The sequence below is a fragment of the Emys orbicularis genome, chromosome 1 (assembly GCF_028017835.1).
Source record: "Emys orbicularis isolate rEmyOrb1 chromosome 1, rEmyOrb1.hap1, whole genome shotgun sequence".
In the NCBI taxonomy this organism is placed as follows: domain Eukaryota; kingdom Metazoa; phylum Chordata; order Testudines; family Emydidae; genus Emys; species Emys orbicularis.
The window spans coordinates 98,628,112-98,650,710 of record NC_088683.1 but is presented as its reverse complement, the minus strand read 5'-3'; the positions used below and the strand labels follow the sequence as shown (position 1 = coordinate 98,650,710).

General features: G+C 53.3%; 1 protein-coding gene across 1 annotated transcript; it reads right to left on the bottom strand.

The window, feature by feature from the left end:
• Positions 1-4,292: 4,292 nt before the first annotated feature.
• On the bottom strand, positions 4,293-19,388 carry BAIAP2L2 (BAR/IMD domain containing adaptor protein 2 like 2). The gene is made up of 14 exons (XM_065423376.1): positions 19,350-19,388; positions 17,457-17,532; positions 17,103-17,189; positions 15,570-15,631; positions 13,932-14,003; positions 13,351-13,467; positions 12,745-12,891; positions 11,663-11,815; positions 11,159-11,300; positions 10,556-10,766; positions 9,667-9,738; positions 8,862-9,042; positions 5,625-5,665; positions 4,293-4,368 (listed from the first exon to the last, which is right to left on the bottom strand). The coding sequence occupies exons 1-14, from the start codon at positions 19,386-19,388 to the stop codon at positions 4,293-4,295; spliced, it is 1,476 nt and encodes a 491-aa protein (XP_065279448.1).
• Positions 19,389-22,599: the final 3,211 nt, after the last annotated feature.

Genomic DNA, 22,599 nt, shown 5'->3' with positions numbered 1-22,599 from the left:
CCATTAGTATGCCAAAGTATCCAAGGGCACCAGGATCCCGAAGAGCCCCACTGAAGGACGAGCTGGGAAGATACGTTTGTTACACTTGTGAAAGGCCAGGACATACTAGCCGAGAATGTCCACTGAGAAGGAGAACAGAGTCCCAGGCACTCGAAACCAATGGGGCACCAGGAGCAAGTGGTCCATCTACAGTAGAAGGCCAAGCAGTGGCAGAAGGATTCCTAGGCCTGTCCTTCGTGGAAAATCCCTCTGCATACAGTGTTGAGAGGAACGTGGGCAGTGCCAGCATATCTAGCGACTTCTGTAAGCGAGCATTTGGAGATTGTCTAACTGCTGAAGTATGTATAGCAGGGGTGAAGACCAGATGTTTGTTAGATACTGGCTCAGAAGTCACCACCATTACTGAGTCGCATTTTCAAAAATATTTGAAGGACAAGGACCTGACCATGCACAGCACACGGTTTGTACGTCTAACAGCTGTTAATGGACTGGCAATCCCAGTGGTGGGGTGCCTTGAAGCAGACAGAGTATATGGGCCAGACACTGCCAGGAAAATGCATCTTCATCCTGAAAGACAAAGCCTCAAAAGGGAGCCATATTGGAGAAGGAGTCCCAGGGATTCTAGGAATGAACATCATTAGTGAGCTGAAGGAGCTACTCTTACCAGGAGAAGGAACCAGGGGGATGAACTGTCAGGAGCACTCTACGAAGAATGCTGCGCTGAGTAGAGTACTGGCTCGAGCGGAGAGGCAGAGTCATTCCCTGGGCCCCACAAGGCACATGGGAAATGTTAAAGTGGGCAGAGAACGGAAGACCATTATTCTTCCTTGGAGAGGGAAGATCCTTGACGAACACTGCTGTGTACCAGGAAATGAGCTGCAAGTGACGAGGGAGAAGGGAGGACGAGTTACCTTTCTTCAAGAAAGATGTGATGGGAGACTGCCAGTTCCAGTTCAAGCGGCACGCCAAGGGCTGATTCCTGCACATGTGGCTAACATAAGGGCGTTGCCAGAGAAGCATCAAGAAGTCTTTTCTAAGGATGAGGTGACCAATTATGATGACCAGGTCAAAGGTCACCATGACAGGCTGAAGACAGCCTGGAAAGTTGCTCTCAGTACAACTAAAGACACAGCCCAAAGTAGGAAAAGGACTTATGACAGCAAGTCCAGTGGGGCTCTCATCAGATCTGGTGACTGTGTACCAGTTCGTAGCCGTAGATGCTGGAGATGTAATAAAATACAGGACAAATGGAAGCCAAATCCGCCCACTGTGCTCACCCACAACAATCCCGAACTGCCAGTGTTCGCTAACCAGCCTGAACGAGGAGGTCCTGAGAGAGTAGTACATAGGGACCAGTTGAAACATTGCACTCTTAGTCCAGACAGGGACCATAGGAGGCGTAGATCAGTACACCCCGAGGAGGCTGAAACCAATTGGGAAATGGTTCTAGTCCCACAAACTGAATACAGAGGGGGACAGAGTGGGGCAAACCCAAACCCTAACAAGAATGGCCAGATCCTTCAAACTGACCCAGTATTACCCGAGGATAGGAAAATAGAAAATATGGGTAACGAACCGCCAGTCTTAAGAAGGTCCCAGAGGGCTAATAAGGGTGTACTTCCTGTTAGACTTAGAGATAAGTATGTTATTGGTTCTATGTAGTGTTTTAATGAATATTGTTATGTATGGTATTAAGAAGTAGATGTGGAATGTTAAATATGTTAAATGTTCTTTTGATAATTGCTAATGGGTTGTTGATATAAAATGATATGGGTATATGTTGTTACTATGGGGCCCGGATGTACCGGTGTGAATATTGTGGATGTGGCAGTATTTTAGCAAGAGGGAATGTAAGGGGACTGTTGCCCCCTTACTAACATTCAGTGGGGGTGTTTTGGTTGGCTAGCTCCCAGCACTAAAAGGGGAAGGGTCGATGGCAAATCAGGAGCCTGAGACTGACAGTCCCCAGGAACAATGGGGAGAGGCCAATGCTCCAGATCAGCCTGATTGACAGGGTGGGCAGGCTAATCAGAGAGTCAGGAGGCCAGGGGGGTCCCATCCTCCGTGTGAACTGGAATTGCCTGGGTCAGACAGAGTGGGGCCGAGCTAAGGAGAGAGCAGGGGCCCGAGCTAAGTTGCTGGAAGCAGAGCTGCAGCCCAGAAGCCAGAGCACAGCCCAGAGAGAGCAGAGCTGCCCTGGGAGGAGAGCTGCAGCAACCAGAGCCAGAGGGGCTAGACAAGCATCCAGGAAGCAGGTCAGAGCTGGGAGCAGAGTCACAGAAGCAGCCTGCAGAGCCGACCTGTGCTGGGGGCAGAGCTGTAGCAACCAGAGCCAGGGAGCTGAAGGCAGAGCAGCAGCAGCGGCAGCCGTGCTGAGGCAGAGTGGAGCTGGAGCTGGGGCTGGAGCAGACCGGAGCTGGGTGCGGAGAGGAGGGGGACCCTGGGCAGTGGGCCCAGCACAGGGAGACGCCTCAGCCAAGAGGCTCTGCAGGCCAGACTTGGAGGGGGATCGTAACCCTGTCAGGGCAGGGGCGACGCTGGGAAAAAGGGTCCTGCCACCTAGAGCTTGAGAGCGTGTGGCCACCGCCAGAGCAAGTCTCCAACCCGCAGCATCTCTGCAGCCCAGCCAGGGCCTGAGAAGGAGCCTGGGACCTACAAGGAACAGACTGTGAACTGCCCTGACGTTCCAGAGACACTGTTTGTGATGTTCCCTGCCACAGAGCAGGGTGATGTGTTTTCCTTTAACCTTTCCCATTTTTCCTTATTCTTTTTTAAAATTAATTGTTAATTAAACAACTTGTATTTGCTTTAAATTGTATGAAATGATCAGTGGGTCAGGGAGGTGCCCAGTGCAGAGAGAGTACCCCGGAGTGGGGATACCCTAGCCCCTGTCCTTGGTGACCACAGCAGGGTTGGGGGTTGAGCCCCCCAGGAATCCTGGGCCCAGCCTTGTCGGGGTTTACGAGGACTCTGCCAGACAGGAGAGTGGAAGGGGAGTCCTCAAGGGCAGGGAGGCCTCTGGGTAAAGGAAGTGGGAGCGAGGACTCAGATCCTTTCGCTAGCCCACTTCACCGGGGTAGTGCAAAAACCAGGAAAGTTCCCCACAATAGCGGGACCATTCCCCCGCTTACACACTGTTTTACCCAGCACCAAGGGGCCATAGCAAGGCTGAGGAGCAAACTCCCGGTCCCTTAGGCGGGTGGAGGCAGCAGACTCAGAGATTTGTCTAGGTGGTTTAGCCACTAGAGCCACACGTATTAGCAAGGCAGAGTATGTCTACACAGCCAGGTTGCTATTGCGCCTCAGGCTCTGATGCCGACCCAGCTTCCTAGGCTTCCACGCCAAGCCTGAAGGTCTATGCAGCTATTTTTAGAGCCGTAGTGCGAGCCCCACAAGCCCAGGTTCTGAGACTGCCACAGGCTGCCACTTACTGTGTAGACCTACCCAAGGCTAAGTTTTCCCAGGTCTTAGTTTCCCTGGTGCACACCTGCCCCTGGCATCCCCTCGGGGAGGCAGACAGGAAGGACGGTCAGAGGAACCAGGACACACGGGGAAGTTGTGTTTCCATTTTATTTTAAAAATATATTATTGTTATTATGTACAGAATCAAACACAAGGCTGCGCAGCTGGGTTTCCCCTCCCATCTTAATCCAACCCTGGGGCTACCAAACAAGAGGGTGGAGGAGAGGGCACTGCGAACGGGCAGGCATCCTCCCCACAAAGCTCTTTGAAACTCAGTGGCCAGTTGCCCAAGGCCCTGGGGCGAGGAGCTGAGAGGAGAAGACCCCTGCCGTGCAGTTACCGTCTGATCCATCATGCAGGGACCTAACCCCAAACGTAGGTCAGGAATCTGCTCAGTGGCCAAATAACCATCACTGGCTTTACAACAGAGAGTAGGGGCTGGGTAGGGTTCTCCTTTTCCCCTGCCAATATCGCCCCATGCAGCGCAGGTGCACAGACCAATGAGAGACGGGCCCTCCTCCAGCTCCCAGTGCTTAGGTATAAGCAACCCCCTGCCCATGCTACCAGCACCAGTGGGGACACCTTCCACTCAGCGTGACCAGCATCACACACGTCAATCCAAAGAGAACGCCAAAGAAAACCAGGGAATCTATTTACTGCTGGAGTGCGCCAGACACAGGGAGTAAGACTGAGGCGCGCCCTGAGAACGTGCACTAGGTTAGCGCCAACCCGAGATCCCACAGTGGCCCGGGAATGGGAAAGGACTATGCGTTTCTACCACCTCTGCTGCTGTCAACCCCCCAGAATCCGCTGCTCTCCACGGCCCCCTTTCACCGGATGATGGGTGCCGACCGGTCGTTGGTGACGGTGGGGCGCAGCTTTACCGTGGCAAACGGGTTGGTGCCGCTGGAAGGAGAAAGGCAAGAGGAGAACTAAAGGCTCAGGAAAGGCTGTTTCAGCACCGCCTGGCCATAGGGCCCTGGCAGAGGCCCCGTCACAGAGAATGTTGTGGGGACGCGCTGCAGGGACAGTAGAAAGCTTCCCTGCTGAGAGCGGGAAACGGTCTCATTCGGATGGGGGCCACCAGGTGCAAGTTATCAATGCAGTTAATTATAATACATCTCCGTACTCTCTCCTGGTAACCCTCCTCCTCATGCCCCCTGACAGGGCCACTCCCCTTCCCTCCCTGCATGGGACTGCCTCCCCTCACCTCTTCCTGACAGGGCCATTCCCTCCCTCTCCCTGGGAGGGACCCTCCTCTTCACCCCCTCCTGGTAGAGCCACTCCCCAGCCTCTCCCTGGACAGGAACCCCTCCTCCACCCTGGCATGGCCATTCCCCCCTACCCTTGGCACCGTTCACAAGATGAGCAATTAGCCAGTGAAGGAGGAGGAGTTGTGGGAGGAGGGGGGCGGTGGCAAGGGTTCAAATAAAAGAGAACAGGGAGGTGGCTTGGGCATGCGGCTCCTCCTCTCCCCCTGCCCTTTGGGGCAGCAAGAGCCCCCCCTGCTGTTTCAATCCACCTTGACCATTGGGCAGCGTTTCCGAGAGTCGCCTCCTGCCCTGCCAGTCGCCCATCCCATCCCCCACTAGAGAGCTCGCCCCACTTTGTATTCTCTGAAAGGTTCAGAGGATGGAGAGGAGATGGCGAAAGCCTGTCAGATCTCCCTGGGGCTGGTGCAGCTGCAGCTTGCTCACTATGGTACATTTGCTAGTACCTGTCCAGAATAGTTTGTGTCCCCCTCATGATGGGGCTTCCATACCGCTTCCCTTGGGAAACTAATTGACAGTCCAGCAGCTCTCACTGGCCTGACTTTCCTGTCCTAATTTGCTCTTAGTTACACCCTCCCTTTGGACCCTTCCAAATGGGCAGTTCTGAGGGACCCAATTCATCATCTCCTCAACCTGGGAGCTCTTACTCCAGTTCCTCTAGGAGAGGCCTGGAGGCCTTGCTAGAGACTGTTTTTACCCTCCTCTCATTCATTGTTCTATTATTTTAACAGCGATAGGAGTCAGTTGACAGGGCAGTAATTGTCACGCTCACCCTTCCTTCCTTTTTTGGAAGACTGGTACCACACTTGCTTTTTTCCAGGCACCTCCCCAGTTCTCCAGGACTTTCCAAACAATAAGATAAAACCACCAGTGATATCAGACTTCACTTACCGGGGGAAGAGCTCTGGGGGCTGCTCCTGCATAGCTGACTTCTGCAACGAAACGAGACAAAGGGTCAAAAGCTGAGAGTAAGCACATTGTGCAGGTTAGAGAGAGGCACAAAGAGAGGAGGAGGGAAAGACACACACACAAACACACACGCAGTGGGACTTTCAAAAGCACCTGAACAATTAAAGAGCCCAAGTCCCACTAACGGGATGATAGACTCCATATCCCATTCTCCAATCCCCATTAATTGGACTTGGGCTCCTAAATAGCTTAGGTGCTTTTGAAAAATCCCACCAAAGCAGAATTGCAGAGAACAAATATCCCCCTTTCTGTGCAGGCGGAAGAGGGAATTTTGTCCCTCCCCCCACAGGCTCCCAGGCCCCCCTCTCTTTCTCAGGGAGGAGGGTGCATTTCTGATCATGGGAGTTTAGGATCTGCAGAGCACAGCAAAGAGCAAACAAACAAAACTGGCACTAGAATTCACAGGCCAGCATGGCCAGAGATGCCCCCTCTGATCACAGGAGGGCCTGGGATACCACCTCCCGACCCCTGCATGCTTCCTACAGCCTCATATATAGGGCCCTAACTAAATTCACAGCCGTGAAAAACGTGTCACGGACTGTGAAATTTGGTCTCCCCTCCGTGAAATCTGGTCTTTTATGTGCTTTTACCCTGTACTATACAGATGTCACAGGGGAGACCAGCGTTTCTCAAATTGGGGGTCCTGACATTGCCACTCTTACTTCTGTGCTGCCTTCGGAGCTGGGTGGCCAAAGAGCAGTGGCTGTTGGCTGGAAGCCCAGGTCTGAAGGCAGCATCCTGCCAACAGCAGCACAGAAGTAAGAGTGGCAACACTATACCATGCCACCCTTCCTTCTGCGCTGCTGCCTTCAGAGCTGGGCGCCAGAGAATGGCGGCTGCTGACTGAGGGCCCAGCTCTGAAGGAAGCAGCACAGAAGTAAGGGTGGCAATACCATACCAGGCCATTCTTACTTCTCTGCTGCTGCTGGTGGCGGCTCTGCCTTCAGAGCTGGACTCCTGGCCAGCAGCCTCTGCTCTCCAGCTGCCCAGCTCTGAAGGCAGCGCCGCTGCCAGCAGCAGCAGCAGAGAAATAGGAGTCAGGAGCGGCGCCAGGGTTTTTGCCGCCCTAGGCGGCAGCGCTCCTCCTCTGAGCATTCGGCGGCGGATGTCCTTCCGTGCCGCGTCTTCGGGCGCTTCAGCGGCGGGTCCTGGAGCGAGTGAAGGACCCGCTGCCGAAGCGCCCCGAAGATGCGGAGTGGAAGGACCCCCCACTGCTGAATTGCTGCCGAGGATGGCAAAATGCCGCCCCCCCAAATCCTGCCGCCCTAGGCGACCACCTAGGGTCGCCTAGTGGAAGCGCCGGCCCTGGTAGGAGTAGCAGTACCACCCCCACCCAATAACCTTGTGACCCCCCCACAACTCCTTTTTGGATCAGGACCCCTACAATTACAACACCTGACATTTCAGATGTAAATAGCTGAAATCATGAAATTTACTATTTTTAAAATCCTATGACTGTGAAATTGACCAAAATGGACCATGAATTTGGTAGGCCCCTACTCATATAACATTCAGATACAGCTTTACAGCAAGATCCCAACATATACTGCCCCAAATTGCGCCTCTGGGCTGCCCTGGAGGGACCAACCCTGGGAAGAAAGAAGAGTTCAGTTGCTACAGCCCATTTCATCCTGGTATCTGCCGAGCCTCCGAAGGGAGTGATAACTGGTGATGCTGGGGCTTGTGATGCAAATATCTGCCCCACTAGGTACTAGATTAAGACCCCAACTCATTTCACACAGCTCGCTCCACAGCCATCAGCTGGGAATGACTTTCATTGACTGCTGACCTATGGCTGGGTCAGAGTCAGAGGAGAAAAGCTCCCATTCCTCGATCCCCTGAGGTGTCCAGTTTCCCAGGCTGGGGCTGGTTTGGAACCAGTGACTTTTAGGGGGTAGGATGTCCTTCCGTGCCGCGTCTTCGGGGCGCTTCGGCGGCGAGTCCTGGAGCGAGTGAAGGACCCGCTGCCGAAGCGCCCCAAAGACGCGGAGTGGAAGGACCATCCCAGTCCCCTGAGCCAGGCAGACTGGGGCTTCACCAGAACCACAGACCCAGAGGTGAAAAGCTACATATTCCATTTCTCAATCCCTTGAACCATCCAGATCCCTCCAGCTTGGGATTGGAACCAATCACCTAGAGAGGACAGACTCCGTATCCCATCCCCCAATCCCCTGTGGCATCCAAACACACTTCTGCCCTTCACCCTGCCTTCTTACCCCATTCTGGGTCCAAATTGGAACCTAAGATCTCAAGTGAAAGCCTCTGTATTCTATTCCCCACCTTGCTGAGACCTGAATGCAGGCCCTCTGCTCCCAGGCTTTTATTCACCCTTCCCCATCCTCAGCTGCCTTTAGAAGAGGCACCCAAAAGAGCTATCCCTAGCCCTTTCAAGGAAAGAAGGATGGCATCTCTGTCAGCTGGTCCCCAGCCTAGCTCCATCACTCATGGTCCTACTTTTAGCAGAAAGAGCTGCTGCCCCGGAGCCACCAGAAATCAGGCTGGGATGTCATGGAGAAGAGGAGTAAACTGAAGGGCCCCTGCTGGGTAATAAAGGGAAGAAGTGAGAGGAGCACAGGGGCCAGGGCTCTCCCACGGGATAGGGCACAGAGTTTGCTAGGGACGGATGGACAGGAGCTGTGCTGAAGATGACTTCATTCTGCAGGGAGGTTCAAAGGGATGGAGGGGAGCAGCTGTAAAGTAGCCCGTGCCCAGCAGAGTAGCTGAGATCAGCTAGGGTGGATTCATGGATGGCCAGGAGCAGCACTAAAGAGGCCCAGAAGCATGGGCGAGATGGATGAAATCTGTGACGCAGTGAGGTCAGGATGACCCTTCCCTTCCCACTAAGCCTGGTTGGAGCAGGTGTGTATCATGGCATCACAGAAATGTAGGGCTGGAAGGGACCTTGAGAGGTCACCAAGTCCAGCTCCCTGCGCTGAGACACTGACTAAACCTAGACCATCCCTGACAGGTGTTTGTCCAGCCTGTTCTTAAAAACCTCCAGTGACGGAGATTCCACAACCTCCCTTGGTAACCTGTTAACTATCCTCAATTAGAAAGGACATGAAAGCGAAGGTCAGTGTTGGTTGAGGGACACACCCTAGCCCACAGATCCCCTCTCACTGCCTTAGCTCAGGTTAGAATAGCACTGTGCCCACTCACCTTGGAATCTGAAGGAGCGGCAGCACTAGCCAAGCTGCTCCGGCGGCTGCCAGCACCAAGTGAGGCTGGAGAAGGGCTTGGTGACTGGGGCAGGGCAGCGTTGTGTCGGTAATTTCCTGCTGACGGGACACTGGGGCAATCCAGGCCATCCATGCTGTGACTGCTCCGCAGCGGGAAGGACCTGAGCAAGAGGGGAAAGGAGAGATTCCAAGAAGAAAAGGCCAGAATCCAGCTCTGGGGAAGAGTGCTCTGGGATCTCTCCATACAGCACATGTGGTCTGGGAATGTGTCCCCTGGGAATCCCTTCCAAGAGGTTGCCATAGGGCAGGGGTTCTCAAACTGGGGGTCGGGACCCCTCAGGAGGTCGCGAGGTTATTACATGGGGGGGGTCATGAGCTGTCAGCCTCCACCCCAAACCCTGCTTTTCCTCCAGCATTTATAATGGTGTTAAATATATAAAATTGTGTATTTAATTGATAAGGGGGGTCGCACTCAGAGGCTTGCTGTGTGAAAGGGGTCACCAGTACGAAAGTTTGAGACCCACTGACACAGGGAATATGTACCCCTAGGATTTACCTAACTAGAGATTTAAAGGCCCCTGGAAATATTGTGCCATAATGGGAGCAACACGTCACAGTTTCATTGAGAAAAGCCACGTCCAAGGGTGCCAATGGCCCTCAGACAAGTTCCTGAGCATGCCCAAGAGCCGTAGCCTCGATGGGCAGCTCCACACAGGACACTGCGTCACCCAGGCACACGCTTGCGTGAATGACGTACAAACATACACTTCAGCAGCTCCCATTACCTGGTGGGTGGTTCCTCCGGGTCTCTTACTCCCCCCAGGGGCTTTATGAAAGCTTCGGGAAACCAGCCGCTCCTAAGGCCCCGGAGACAGAGGGGACAATGAGCCTTTGCAGCAACACGTTTCTTAGCTTTCCGTTACCCGTGGTGGAGTCTGGCCAGGGCACTGGGGCGAACACGCTCATTGCATGGAGGGCCGTGATGGGATCTTAAAATGGCCACCAGTCACCGAGCCCTTTGCCTTGTGTCTGAGCTGAAAGAACAGCACTTCTAGCAGCACGTGGACCCCCCCCCCCAGCACCAGGTCAGGGCCTTTGTTCAGGGACGACTTAGAGGAAAGAGCACCATTTACTAAGCCACCAGCACCTGGGTTTTCCTGGGAGAGCTCCCCCCGCACCGCTGGGAGTGGGCTCATATTGGACACTTTTTTGGACAGAGACAAGCCGACCCCAGAAAGCGAGGACAGTTTTGGCGAATCCCCTGGGACTCTCTCCTGGAAACTCCCCTGCTCCAAAGGTAGACACAGCTGGGACTAATGAACCTCAAATAGAAAGGCAGCATCTGGGTAAGAACTATATGGCAAGCAGGCACCCCACAAATTCCAACCCACACCCTGCCCCACGTTGCCAGTAACCTATGCCCCATATCGGATACCAGGCCAGGGATGGCACCAGTTGTGCCTTTCGGTAACTGTCACTGTGCCATAGCAGTAGCTGCTGCCCGTGTAAGTGAGAAACCCCTCGGCTAGACTGAGACTGGCATTGCTTTTTTAAGCAGGAAGGCTTGAGAGCAGGGCATTAATCCTTGGAGCCCAGCTCTTCACAGCTGGCTTCTGCCTTCGCCAAGATCCCCCCTCCAGCCCAGCACCACGGAGACAGGCTGAGCGCACTTACGTGGATGATCCCTCTAGCTTGCCGTACAGCCAGCCGTTCTGCGCCTCTGGGATCAGCACCGTGATGACGTCCCCGAAGTTGAACCCTAGCAAGGTGCGGTTGGCGCCAGCAGAGTGGGGCACAATTGCCTGGACTCTCAACACGCTGCCGCCTCCTCCTGCCCGCTCCCCGAAGGAGCTGGAGCGCGAGCGCTGGCCGGCGGAGAGCGAGCCTGCCAGGAGCAGCCAAGGCGTGAGGGGTTTCAGAGGGCTTCTTTCAACCTTAGACTCCCCCTGCAAGACCCCAGCCTGGCTGGGAGGGACCCACCGCTGATGGAGTGAGACGCTTCCATTGTCCATTCAGACCTGGGCTTCCCTATCCCACTCACACAGCTTCCCTAATGGAGCCCTGACCCTGCCTGTTTGGGTCCCTGTTCATTCACTCGTGGGCTTCACTCCCACCCTCCATGTACCCTGCCCTCTCGCCCTTGCATAGAACAGGTGCCCAAGTGCACCCTGGGACAAATGCATTATGGGCAGCTTTGTCCCTCCCAAATCCAGCCTGTACCTGCTCACATAAGGTACAACTAGCCCCACACCACTGCCCCCATCTACCCAGTCTTACCAGCAGATGAAGTCTTCTGCAGGCCTCTCCTGGTTGGCTCTGGCTGAGGAGAGGGTCTAAGAAGTTCTGCAGGCTCCTGGAGGAAGGGGCTTGAATTACGTCCAGTCATGGCTGAGCCAAAATCTCCCAGAGGCCTCTGAGGCTGTTGGAAGGAAATGAAGGTGAGCGTGAGCACCACAGAAGAGATTCCTCTTCGAGAGAAGCCTGGTCCCTAAGGGAGTGTATCCCTCCCCACCCCCAACACTCCTACACACACACACAATCTCTCCCCGCCCGCCCCCCACACCTCGTCTTGGATAGCTAATGCCACCAAGGGAGGACAATCAGGTGAGACCCTGGAGGTACAGATTAATGGGATACACATGGGATTGCCTCCCACCCCAAAAAAATAACAGACCCTGGGAAAAAGCTGGGCTGACCCTCTGTTATGGGATCGCTGCCCTGGGAGAGGCCATCCCAGGCACCCCCGTTACTGGAGAGATCATTTGTTGGCATTTTTCTCACCATGTCGAGGTGGCTGGGGGTCAGGCGGCCTGACGGATACCCCTGGCCATGGGAGGCACTGAGCAGGCTCGGGGAGTGTCTGCTGCTTGGATTGCGGCTGGCCTCCAATTGCTCCTTCCACTTTGGCACCTTGCTCTGGATGATGCCCCAGGCCTGGGGAGAGATAGAGGGGAGAGATCGGAGGAGAATGGGAGCAGACCAGCTGTGAGGGGGAAAGGGGGAATTAAAGAGTGGGGACCCAAAACAAGCTACAGCCTGTACCCAAGTGCACTGTCCTCATTGCCACCAGCAGGGTGAGGCAGGTGAGACACCCTGGCCACTCTACAAGCCCCTCAATGCTGATTGGCAGAGGGCCAACTATTCTGTAACTCCCATCAGGCCTGACACACTCACTACCCCTAACTCATTGCCATCACAGTATTTATCTGTGACGAGTGTTGTGTGAAGTATCAGCTGAAAGCTGGTGACACACCGGTCAAGAATATCATCGAGTGATGGGCGGTATGTAAAGAGCTATGTACGTGTGCCAGAAATATGTTTTGGGGGCAGACCTCATAAACATGTTTGTCCTAGACAAAGGAATGTTGATTTGCCTGCTTGCCTGGGTCTATGATGTCAATTGAGCATGATGATGCCAGAGACAATTTGTCTCTGAGGTAAACACCAGTTATCAGGAGGATGAGGAAATAGCTTGTCATCGGCATGCTGCAGGATACCACAGTCTGAACCCCAGCGGGTAGTCCTAACTCTTAAGAAAAAGAAAATGAACTTTGAGGGGTATAAAAGAGAAGCAAAAGGGCCCCTTATGAACCATCACTTAGTGGACAAAGATGCAGCGCTCTCTGTATCTTCGAACGGTGGATCCCCCACCATGTGGGTAGGTGATGCGGAAAAGCTGCTTTAGGTAAGAAATTTTTCTGAGACAAGGATTGTAAGGTACACATCCCCACATAGAAACATTGAAACGTAGGACTGGAAGGGACCTCAAGAGGTCTTCTAGTCCAGTCCCTTGCACTCAGGGCAGGACTAAGTGGCTATGGCTATGTCCCTCCCCGCAACCTCAGGCCATACCCCCTCCTTACCCTGCTGTAGACCTGGAGGAAGGTGCTGGAGAGCAGCTGGTGCTTTTCAGCCAGGAAGCGGTAGCGACGCTTCTCCTCCAGCTCGGCAGCCCTCTGGCTCTCAGACACAAATGCCTGCATTTCCGAGTGCAAGCGCCTCACGTTGTCCTGGGTGGACAAGAGGAGAAGGGATTGATGTCAATGCAGCACCCTGGGTCTGCACAAAGCAGTATTTGGGGGAATAAACCCAGGGTTTCCCTCAGCTGGCTGGGTCATCAGCCTTTATAACCCCTTTGCTATGCTGAAGCAGCACACAACATTTATAGGGATCTGGCCCCTAATCTTATTTTAGTCTTTCCACACAGTTTGCCTCAGAAACATCCTGCAGGAGGGAGTTCCACAGATTAACGGTACCCTGTGTGGAAAAGTATGTCTCCTATCTGTGTGTCAACTTGCTGCCTTTTGCAATCCAGGGAACACCCCCTTGTGTTCTAACTAAGGGAGAGACAAGCTATAAACTATCTTGGGCTCTGGAGGCATCATCAGCATCAGCTTGCAATGACCACTCTCCTCATTCCAGACTCTCCCGCGTCTCAGGGCCATCCTTGCCTCCACTTAATTTCCCACCTTCATTTCCCAGACGTTTTTGTCTCGAGTCCTCTCCATCCTCCACAGCTCCGACATGCACTTCTCCAGGTTGGCAGCCCTGTGCCGGTACTCCAGTTCATACCGCTGATGGCTGTCCTGCCGGGAGCACAGAAGGAGACCAGAGACTATAAGGAACTTTTTCTAAAGCACAGAGGGGACTTAGGAGCCTAAATCTCATTGAAAGTCAATGGGCCTAAATCTCTTTTGAAAATGGGACTTAGGAGCCCAGTGAATCCTAGCTACCACGAAGGAGAGCTGGCCAAGTCAGCCCATGAGGACATGGCAGCTAGGCAGAAGGAAAGTCTCTTTTTCTCCAGGTGGCGAGAGACACTTCCCAACCCCTGCCCCAGGGAAAGCCTGGAATATCCTTGGAAACGCCTCAGGGATGAAACAATGATCTAAACCAGCAAGAGGGTGAAAGCCTGAGCTGCGCTAAGGGACTCAAAGGAGGGAGGGGCGCAGTGAGGGTGTGGGGAGAGAGGTCCAGCACCCTGCTTAGGGGTTGGGGAGAGGGAAGCCTGCAAAGAGCTCAGGAGGGACAGGGAAGGGCTGGGGCTCACGTTGATGAACTGCATGTCCAGCTTGGTGTTTTTTTCCATGTGCTGCAGCAGGTCGCCGTGGAATGTCTGAGCCTAGACGAGGCAGAGAAGTCGTTAGAAACCGCCCCTAGCAGCTGGTATTACTGGGCACTGCTGACAGCTGGGAGGTGAGGGGACCCGAAACGGGAGAGTTAGGGAGTGCCCAGGAGAAACCCCCCCTGTCCTGACTCCTGGTGGACACGCTTGGCCAGACATCTGCAGACAGAGCCGATACTGCTTTTCCTCCCACTCTTTGTCTTGTCTAATCAGACGGAAAGCTCTCTGGGGCGAAGGCTGTCTCTCCATGTCAGTTGGGACCTCTAGACACTGCTGTCATATCAATAACAACCGCACAGCCGGGAAAGGGTTAACATCCTCGTTTTTCACTAGTCCTCCCCTTCTCTACCCCCACCCCCAACAGCACAACTGGGGGCGGGGGAGGGGGTGAGAGGGAAATATTGGCACGTCGGAACTGGATGCTGCTTAGATTACATCCCCCTCCTAGGGTTGCCAGGTGTCCGGTTTACGACCGGCACGCCCGGTTGAAAAGGGACCCTGGCAGCTCTGGTCAGCACCGCTGACCGGGCCGTTAAAAGTCTGGTCGGCAGCGCAGGGGGGCTAAGGCAGGCTCCCTACCTGCTGTGGCTCCACGCGGCTCCCGGAAGCAGCGGCATTTCTCCCATCCAGCTCCTATGCGCCGGCTCTGCAGCTCCCATTGTCTGGGAACCACAGCCAATGGGAGCGGCACTTGCGGACGGGGCAGCACGCAGAGCTGCCTGGCTGCACCTCCACGTAGGAGCTGGAGAGGGGACATGCTGCTGCTTCTGGGAGCTGCTTGAGGTCAGTGCCACCCAGAGCCTGCACCCCTGATCCCCTCCCGTGTCCCAACTCCCTGCCCCAGCCCTGATCCTCCTCCTGCCCCCCAAACCTCTCATTCACAGCCCCAACCCAGAGCCCACACTCCCAGCCGCAGCCTGCACCCCCTCCCACACCCCAACCCCCTGCCCCAGCCTGGAGCTCACTCCCGTCCTCCGAACCCCTCAATCCCAGTCCGGAAAACCCTCCTGCACCCCAAACCCCTCATCCCCAGCCCCACCCCAGAGTCTTCACCCTCAGCCAGAGCCCTCACCCACCCTCACACCCCAACCCCCTGCCCCAACCCCAGCCCTGATCACCCTCCCACCCTCCGAACCCCTCGGTCCCAGCCTGGAGCCCCCTCCTACACCTCAAATCCCTCATCCCCGGCCCCACACCCACAGCCAGAGCTCTCACACCCCCACCCCGCACCCAATCCCCTGCCCCAGCCCGGTGAAAATGAGCGAGTGAGGGTGGGGAGAGTGAGCGACGGGGGGGAAGAGGGGGGGGCGCTCAGAAAAGGGGCAGGGCCTCAAAGGAGGGGCAGGGCAAGAGTGTTCAGTTTTGTGCATGTAGAAAGTTGGCAACCCTAACCCCTCCCCCAGTTCTGCTCACCACAAACTGGGAGCAAACCACCCCAAACTCTTGGTATGGAAACAACAGATGGCATCTAGCCACTGCAGCTCCATAAAACACAGCTCCATTAGGCCCAGCATACAGCTAAGGGCTGCTCCCAGTACAGATGGGCCACGGCAAGATACTCACCACTACTTCCAGGTCAGAGTTCATATGCCTGTGGGTGTCAGACATCTGCATCAAAATTTGACCTTCAAGAAAAGAGATCAAAGTATCATAGTCAGACCTTCCTCCTTGCGTGTATCATTCTCTCCCAGAGAGTTAAAACAAAGGGGCCATTAGCACTAATCGCCACTGTTACATGACCGGCACAGCGTTATCTTGGTGCAAAAGTCCAACTACTATCGCTATGCATTAGCTGTCTGCTGGGGCTGGGTCCAAGGTGTGAGGAGAGGGTTTCAGCCAATCCGCTTCATTCTATAACAGCTGCTCAATCCCTTTCTATAATTTCACTGATTACCATCAGAATATGCACGTTATAAACCACACCTGAGGGCTAGTGGCTTAGCGCGCCATGGGAAACTGTGGTACCAGCTCCCGGTCTTCCAGTCTCTTGCATAGTGGAGTTAGCAAGGGGTTGGAAGGCTGGGATCTGTGCCCCAGGGCAAGCCGTTGTGTACTTCACAGCAAGTCACATCGACTGTCTGCCCCAAGGACCCTGGATTCTGCACGACACTGCGGCAGCAGGCCAAAAATTTGGTGACAGCTTTATCTACATTAAATATCCGTTTGCAACGAATGCAGAATTAAATACGCCTGCGCACTTAGTGGTGCTCGCCACTATGTGGCTTATTTTGATATTACATTCCATTTCGTTTACATTGTCCCCATGTTTCTGTTTGAGATGTGCCACAGATTTTTGTATGAATAAGTTGCGATGGATGGGGGTAGTGAGGAGTGACGGGCTGCTGAGTAGGAAGCGACTGGGGATCTGAGGAAGGCCTGGGAGGCAGTTGAGGACTGGGAGATAAGCACATTAGCTGGATCTTTTTGCTAACCTGATCAGCAGTGAAATAGTTAAATTGCCATCTTTAGGTTTCAGAGCTAACCCAGGTGAATGGGGGCTGCCTCCTGTCTCTCTGAGTTCTCGCTTCAGGCTGGCTGCAGACTCATGAAGGCAGCACAGCGTCCGTTACGGTTGGTTCATATAGTCAGAGTTTCCCTCACCGCCGTGACGACACGGAACATTGTTTGTGTGAAATGAAAGCCGGGACGCTTGGATCAGAATTCTGCAGCCAGGGCTGGATTCCATGGCAAAGCCCCTGGCTGTGCGATCCCCAGAGCTCCGTGCTCTGCTCTACCATGTACAGCAGGAGGTCCGGGCTTCCGTCTCTGAGGCGGGTGGGACACGGGGAGGCTGGGCCTAGTGCTCTGCGGGGGTTAGTGCTCTGCAAAGCCACATATGAAGCCTGGCTTTCAGGCCTTGGGATCATTGGGGGCTGGGAGTGCTACACAGACCAGGCCTAGCGCATCTGGGGGTTAGCGACGGGCGTGGTCATGCAGGAGACTCAGGCTCCTTTCCCAGTGCGGTCCTTCGTTCCTCATGCCTCTGGTGCGATGGGAGCACTGGGGCGGGGAAGGGATGGGATGGGCTGGGCTGGAGAGGAGGTCAACATTTCAAATTGACCCACCTCCCAGAGACAGTCAGTAGGAGAAACTTACCCAGCATTTGCGAGGTGGAGCTCTGCAGGGCTTGCTCCCCAATCTTCTGTATTGCCTTGAAATAGACTTCAGCAGCCTCAGACAGTGCTGCAGAAATACAAGGAGAGAGGGCAGCTGGATTAAAGCTTCCCTAAATAACCGTGCTCCATCCTTATCCTCTGCCCCTTTTCTTCAACTCTTCCCTTCTTTGCCATCTCCCGTCCTCATCACCTATTCTCCTGCCTACCCACAAGCTCAGAACAGCCCCAGGAGCACAGACTGACGCCCCCCACCTGCCAATCGAGGGTGATGCCCATGGACACAATCCAAGCTGTCCCCACACTAAGCACAGGCGGGAGTCGAGACAGCACTCACCATGGAAAGCACGTAAGTAGTTATTGCCCAGGTAGACCAGGTTCTCCAGGGCAGGGTTAAACTGCTCCAAGATGCTCTATCATCCATCCAAGTTGGGGAGAGGGGTGAAAGAACACAACAAGTTAATGCGATCCTCCTCCATGCCCCGGGGCCTGGGATGAGGCCTGTGCCCTCCTTATGTGATTCATCCGACAGAGCTGCGGCCTACCCATCCCACCAGTCTCTGGTTTCAGGCTCAGGCACCCTTCTCACTGGGGAGGTCCCGTTCTTGCATCTTCTCTTCCAGCAGAGAGTAAACATTGGGGTGAGGTGATCAGGAGATCACCCTTCCCTCTGAACTTCCCCAAGTGCTACTACCCGCACCCAGAACCTAGTAGGTTTCTTTCCACCCTCAGGGGTGGGCATCACTTCCTGGCAACCATGTCATGAGCATCAGGGCCCCATAGGTTGATAGAGTCAAGGTATGGCGCAGTCTTAACCCAGCCTCGTACGTCTATTTACTGTATTAACTGAAGGTGGGCAGTGTGCACAGAACCCCTTATTACACGCCACGCAGGGGCAGCAGTCTGGAAATTCGAACGTGGGATCTAAGCACTGCACAAAATTAAGGAGACAAGCCCAGCACAGAAAGGAAGTACCCTCACTTGCACACTCCAGCCCAGCTGGGCATGGTTGTGCGCAGGATTCTTTTAGAAAGAGCTCCGATCCGGGCAGCATCTTTACCAAAAAGGTGCATTGTATAATTTGATCTGTACATCGGAGACCAGTCAGATCGGTCTGGTCACTCAGACAGGGAGCTGCACAGCCACTAATCTACCCTCAACTTGCGGTCAGAGAAACTAGTGTCTGGGCATGTTTGATTCGCCTGAGAGTTTTAACACTTGTCTACATTGACTGGAACTCTCTGCTGTTGAAAGGGGTTTTTTCTTCCCCAAAATTCACTATAAGATGCCAATTATAAGCAGGTCTCATGCTGTGTGCGCACAGGCAAATGTACACCTGTAACTAGAAAAACACCTGTAACAATGTGCATTCACGGAGAGACAGTAATTGGCCTGGACACACAGCAGCACTCACTAATCCTTGGTGTCTCTTCAGACATACACAGATTTTCACACCAGTCATGCAGAGCACACGCAGGGGAGCTCTCTGGCCAATTTCTATCACATGCCTCCCCTGGACACCTTCAATACAGGTGCCCCCCCCAGAATATAGGTGTTAGAGACAGGCCTTTCCTATTAGGTAACACGTAATTCACCCCTCCATTGCCAAGGCAGAATGACTCCCCACAGTGTATTCTCCAGGGCTTTGATCAGTCTAGCTTTACAGGTTCCAAGCAATGGGGCTTCCACCATTTCCCTGGGAGAATATTCCACAGTCCAGTAGATCCTCACTGTCCGGAAAGGATTCCTAAGATCAGCCAAAATCCTGCTCAGTTTCAGCCTGTTTCTTTCCTGCTTTACCCTCTTGGCTCCCTCCCTCCCTCCCTCCTGGGACAGCCCCCCCAGCTGAGCCTCTCTAGCTCTCCCATAGCAGAGATTCACTGGGAAAGGTGTTCTGCCTTAATACACCAGAATGCCCAGAGGTTAGCCCCAGCACTGCCGGGTTCTGCGCTGAATTACACCACACCCCCCTTCGGCCATCACTCTGTTCTCACACCAGACCAGGATTCATACAGCCTTGGAACTACACCACTTTACTCCAGCTGAGGATATGGCCCACAGATTTTCAAAGCCAATTAAATAAATTAATCTTAATTTAATCTCCCCCCTAGAACACTCCGTTTCTCTTGTGCTTTTAAATCCTTTGTGAAGGATCCCCCAACCCCATGCGTCTCTCGCCAATTGGGAACAGCCCTTTCACTCCACAGCCTGCAGGGAGGTAACAGCTCACCTTGTAGATGGAGATTGTGGATCTGTAGGACTGCTCCATCTCACCAGCCTTTTGCAGGGAGGTGAGGGGTTCCCAGAGATCGAGAAGTTGGTGGGGAGAGGACGAGTTGTCCTCAAAACTCTCCTGAGAATCCAATTGCAAGGACCTAGATGGGTTGAGACACTCTCTACCTGGCACAGCAGGACACCAGGAAGAAACATGTCCAGTGTGAAGGGATGAGAACGCCACAAGGAGGTTTAATAATTCACCAGTCAGGATGCTAGAACTTGATCCTTGAATGTAACCAGACACCGAGGAGAGAGGAACCCTGTGACAGCCATGAGGGTCATGTGACCTTCTCCTTTAATTATTTATTGTAGGTTTCAGTATACAGCTCGCCCCCCCATACCATCATGTGCAGGTCCAGCCATCTTCATTGTGCCTCACCACTGTGACACAGGTGCCAATGGGGAAAGGGTTCACTGTTCTTTACAACTACCTCCTGTCTCAGACCTTACAAACTCACTACACCCAACACACCACTTTCATGGTCATTATCCACAAAGGGTAGCATGTGAGGTCTCCACTGAAAGCTTGTAACTTATCGATACTCATAATCATTGTGAGATGTGTGTACGAGGGACGTTTAAGGAAGAATGTAGCTATATTGAAAATCACGCCCTTATGGCCTTGGAGTGAAAGTGAATCACCAAGAAATGATGTGCCTCAGTGATGGCCCATTCAAGTGGGAGGAAGTTGTCACCCTGTATTGCTCAGTTGTCCCCCTTTGCACCAACCCAGAAAAGTCAATGAAAAACCAGCAAAGTATAAACACTGAAACCACTTGGCATTGGCAGTGGAAAGGATGGCAGGACAGCGAGGGAATCGCCCTGTCTGTGAATAAGGACAAAAGACTGATTGAGGATATCACAGGGTGGAGAGAGACACTCTGCACCCATTCACTGAGGAGGTACCTTGATGAGTGGGGGTGCTTTGTGAAAGACGGGATCCTAGCTCCTTGGGGGCAGCAAATGCCTGAACTTTGGGCTGAGAATCTACTTGACTAGATGGGGAAGGTAACTATGAATAAGTGTAGGCCCTACTTCACATTTCATGATTTTGTTTTGTATGGAGCCATTTGTTTCCATCACAAACTTGTTTCTATTGAATCTCTATTTGTTCTTAAATAAATGCCCTCTTGTTTTACTATAATTGAACACAAGTGCTGTGTGATAGGGGAGTAGTGAGCTAAGGTAAAACTGCTAAACTGGGGTACACTCTTCCCTTGGGAATGGAGAGCCTGGGATTTCTGGGGGTATCCAGTGATAAGGGGCTGGACACCACAGGAGGACACTTTGAAGGCTAGAGGCTGGGGTGCCTTCATAGTCAACCTGCAGGGCCCATGCAGCCCAGAGGAGAGCGCCTGAGTGGCTGACAGGCTGGTTGTGTTAGGAAACTAACACCCAGCTGGCTCAGGCAAAGACTCCCCGCATTGGAGGCTGCTGCCAACAGCCCTGCGTGCCCCAAGAAGAGTCACAATCACATCCCTTCCCAACTCTTAGGGAAACAGAATTTGCTCAACCTGCACCACCAAGCCCCACTAGTGGGCTTCTTTTAACTCCCTCATGCATGCAACCTGGTCTGGTTGGCATCCCTACTCCAGGACACCACACCTCTGCCCACAACATATCAAACAGACCCCAGGCCCAGCACAGCTCTCCGAGGTGGGGGAAGCCCCTCTCTTTACAGGTGCTAATATTTTGGATGAGATGCAGCAGAATTAACACCCCGATGCCTCACGATCATTAGATTCCAATGCACTTTGGTGGATCCTCTCTTCTCCTGACCCAGTTCCAACTGGGTTACAGCCTGCTTGCCCAAAACACCCAGACAGCTGTGTGATGTCGCTGTGCATTGTTAAACAGCCATTACATTCCACCCGAGAAGAGGCTGCACTTCACTTGTGACTGATCCCTTCATACAGATAGAGGGCAGGATTCTGCTCATATACACATTGGTGTAAATGAAGAGTGACTTCGCTGCAATCAGTGGAATTACACTGGTGTAAGTGGGATTAGAATCAGACCCAAAGCCCTTTGGGATCTTGCAGGATAGAAGACACTATGGAAATACAAAGCTTATGAGGATCAAATGGACTCAAACCTCCCTTTATTTCACACCTTGTAAGTCTCACATCGAACCCTCTCTTTGCAACACCACCACAACTGGTTAGTTTGTTTTGCGAGGCAAAAAATGTGAGATTTAAAAAACAGAGCGTAAGAACGTGGGAAATGACCCGACGAACCGTGAACTCCAAACAGTTCCTACAGGCAAATAAATTCACCTCTATCAAAAACTAAACAAAACGCAGAACCAATGAGTGCCTTTTAAGAGCGCATTGGAATTCCCAACACAGGAGGAAGAGCTGGGGAGGGGGAGAATGGAATAGTGGAAATCCATCTAATCCCAAGGGTCAGATTCCTCAGTGGGAAATGATCAGAGAATACAGCATTTAAATCATAGTTATCTTTTTATTCTGTGTTATCAGCCAATAAATGGCCCCCAATAAATTTGGTTTAATCTTTGTTCCATGGCTGAAGCAAGAATTTTGCTCCTCATCACGTGACCCCTGGAAGGGAAGGGAGGGGAGGGGTTTCCACTTCTCAGCCCATGAGTGAGCTATCAGCACAGGCCAGGCAGCAGGAAACATTCATCTGAAACCCGGAAGCCTCATCCCCTTCCCCTCAGGTCTGCTCACACCACCCTAGTGACCACAAGCTGTTGGGAACTGGGAGGGACACTGGAAGGAGAGATGGGAGGAGCCACTGAGTGGGGAAAAAAGGGCACTGAAGCAATAGAAAGGGAAAGGGGAGCAGTCACAGGCTATAACAGATCAAGGGAAGATCTTCCCTCATCCCTCACCCCAAGGCTGATAACGGATCACAAAAGAACAATCACAATACTTTGGATCCAAAACTACTGCAGGGACTTTACCCTCTTCCTGGCCCCTTCTCCGCCCAGACCACATGGGGTATCGACTCCAGTTCCCTTCACAACACACACACTTGCAAGAGTGGATAAACTAGTTCTCAAAAGTTTGCCTTTGCATCACTTTCAATGTGCTATCCAGGGTGGGAAGGGCCAGCACCACAGATATTCTAGGGGAAGGGAGATCTTCTGTAAGGTAACCTTGGGAACAGGTCTGCTCAGGAGGTGGGAAGCAGTGTGAGGTCTGCCCTTGCTCTGTCAGATAGATTCAGGGCAGGGTGAT

Coding starts and splice junctions, on each gene's coding strand:
- BAIAP2L2 (XM_065423376.1), bottom strand. CDS start 19,388: ATGGAGCAGTCCTACAGATCCACAATCTCCATCTACAAG. Junction 12,892..13,350: donor AAAACGTCTGGGAAATGAAG/GTGGGAAATTAA, acceptor TTGTCCACCCAG/GACAACGTGAGGCGCTTGCA. Junction 10,767..11,158: donor GCAGAAGACTTCATCTGCTG/GTAAGACTGGGT, acceptor TGCTCCTGGCAG/GCTCGCTCTCCGCCGGCCAG.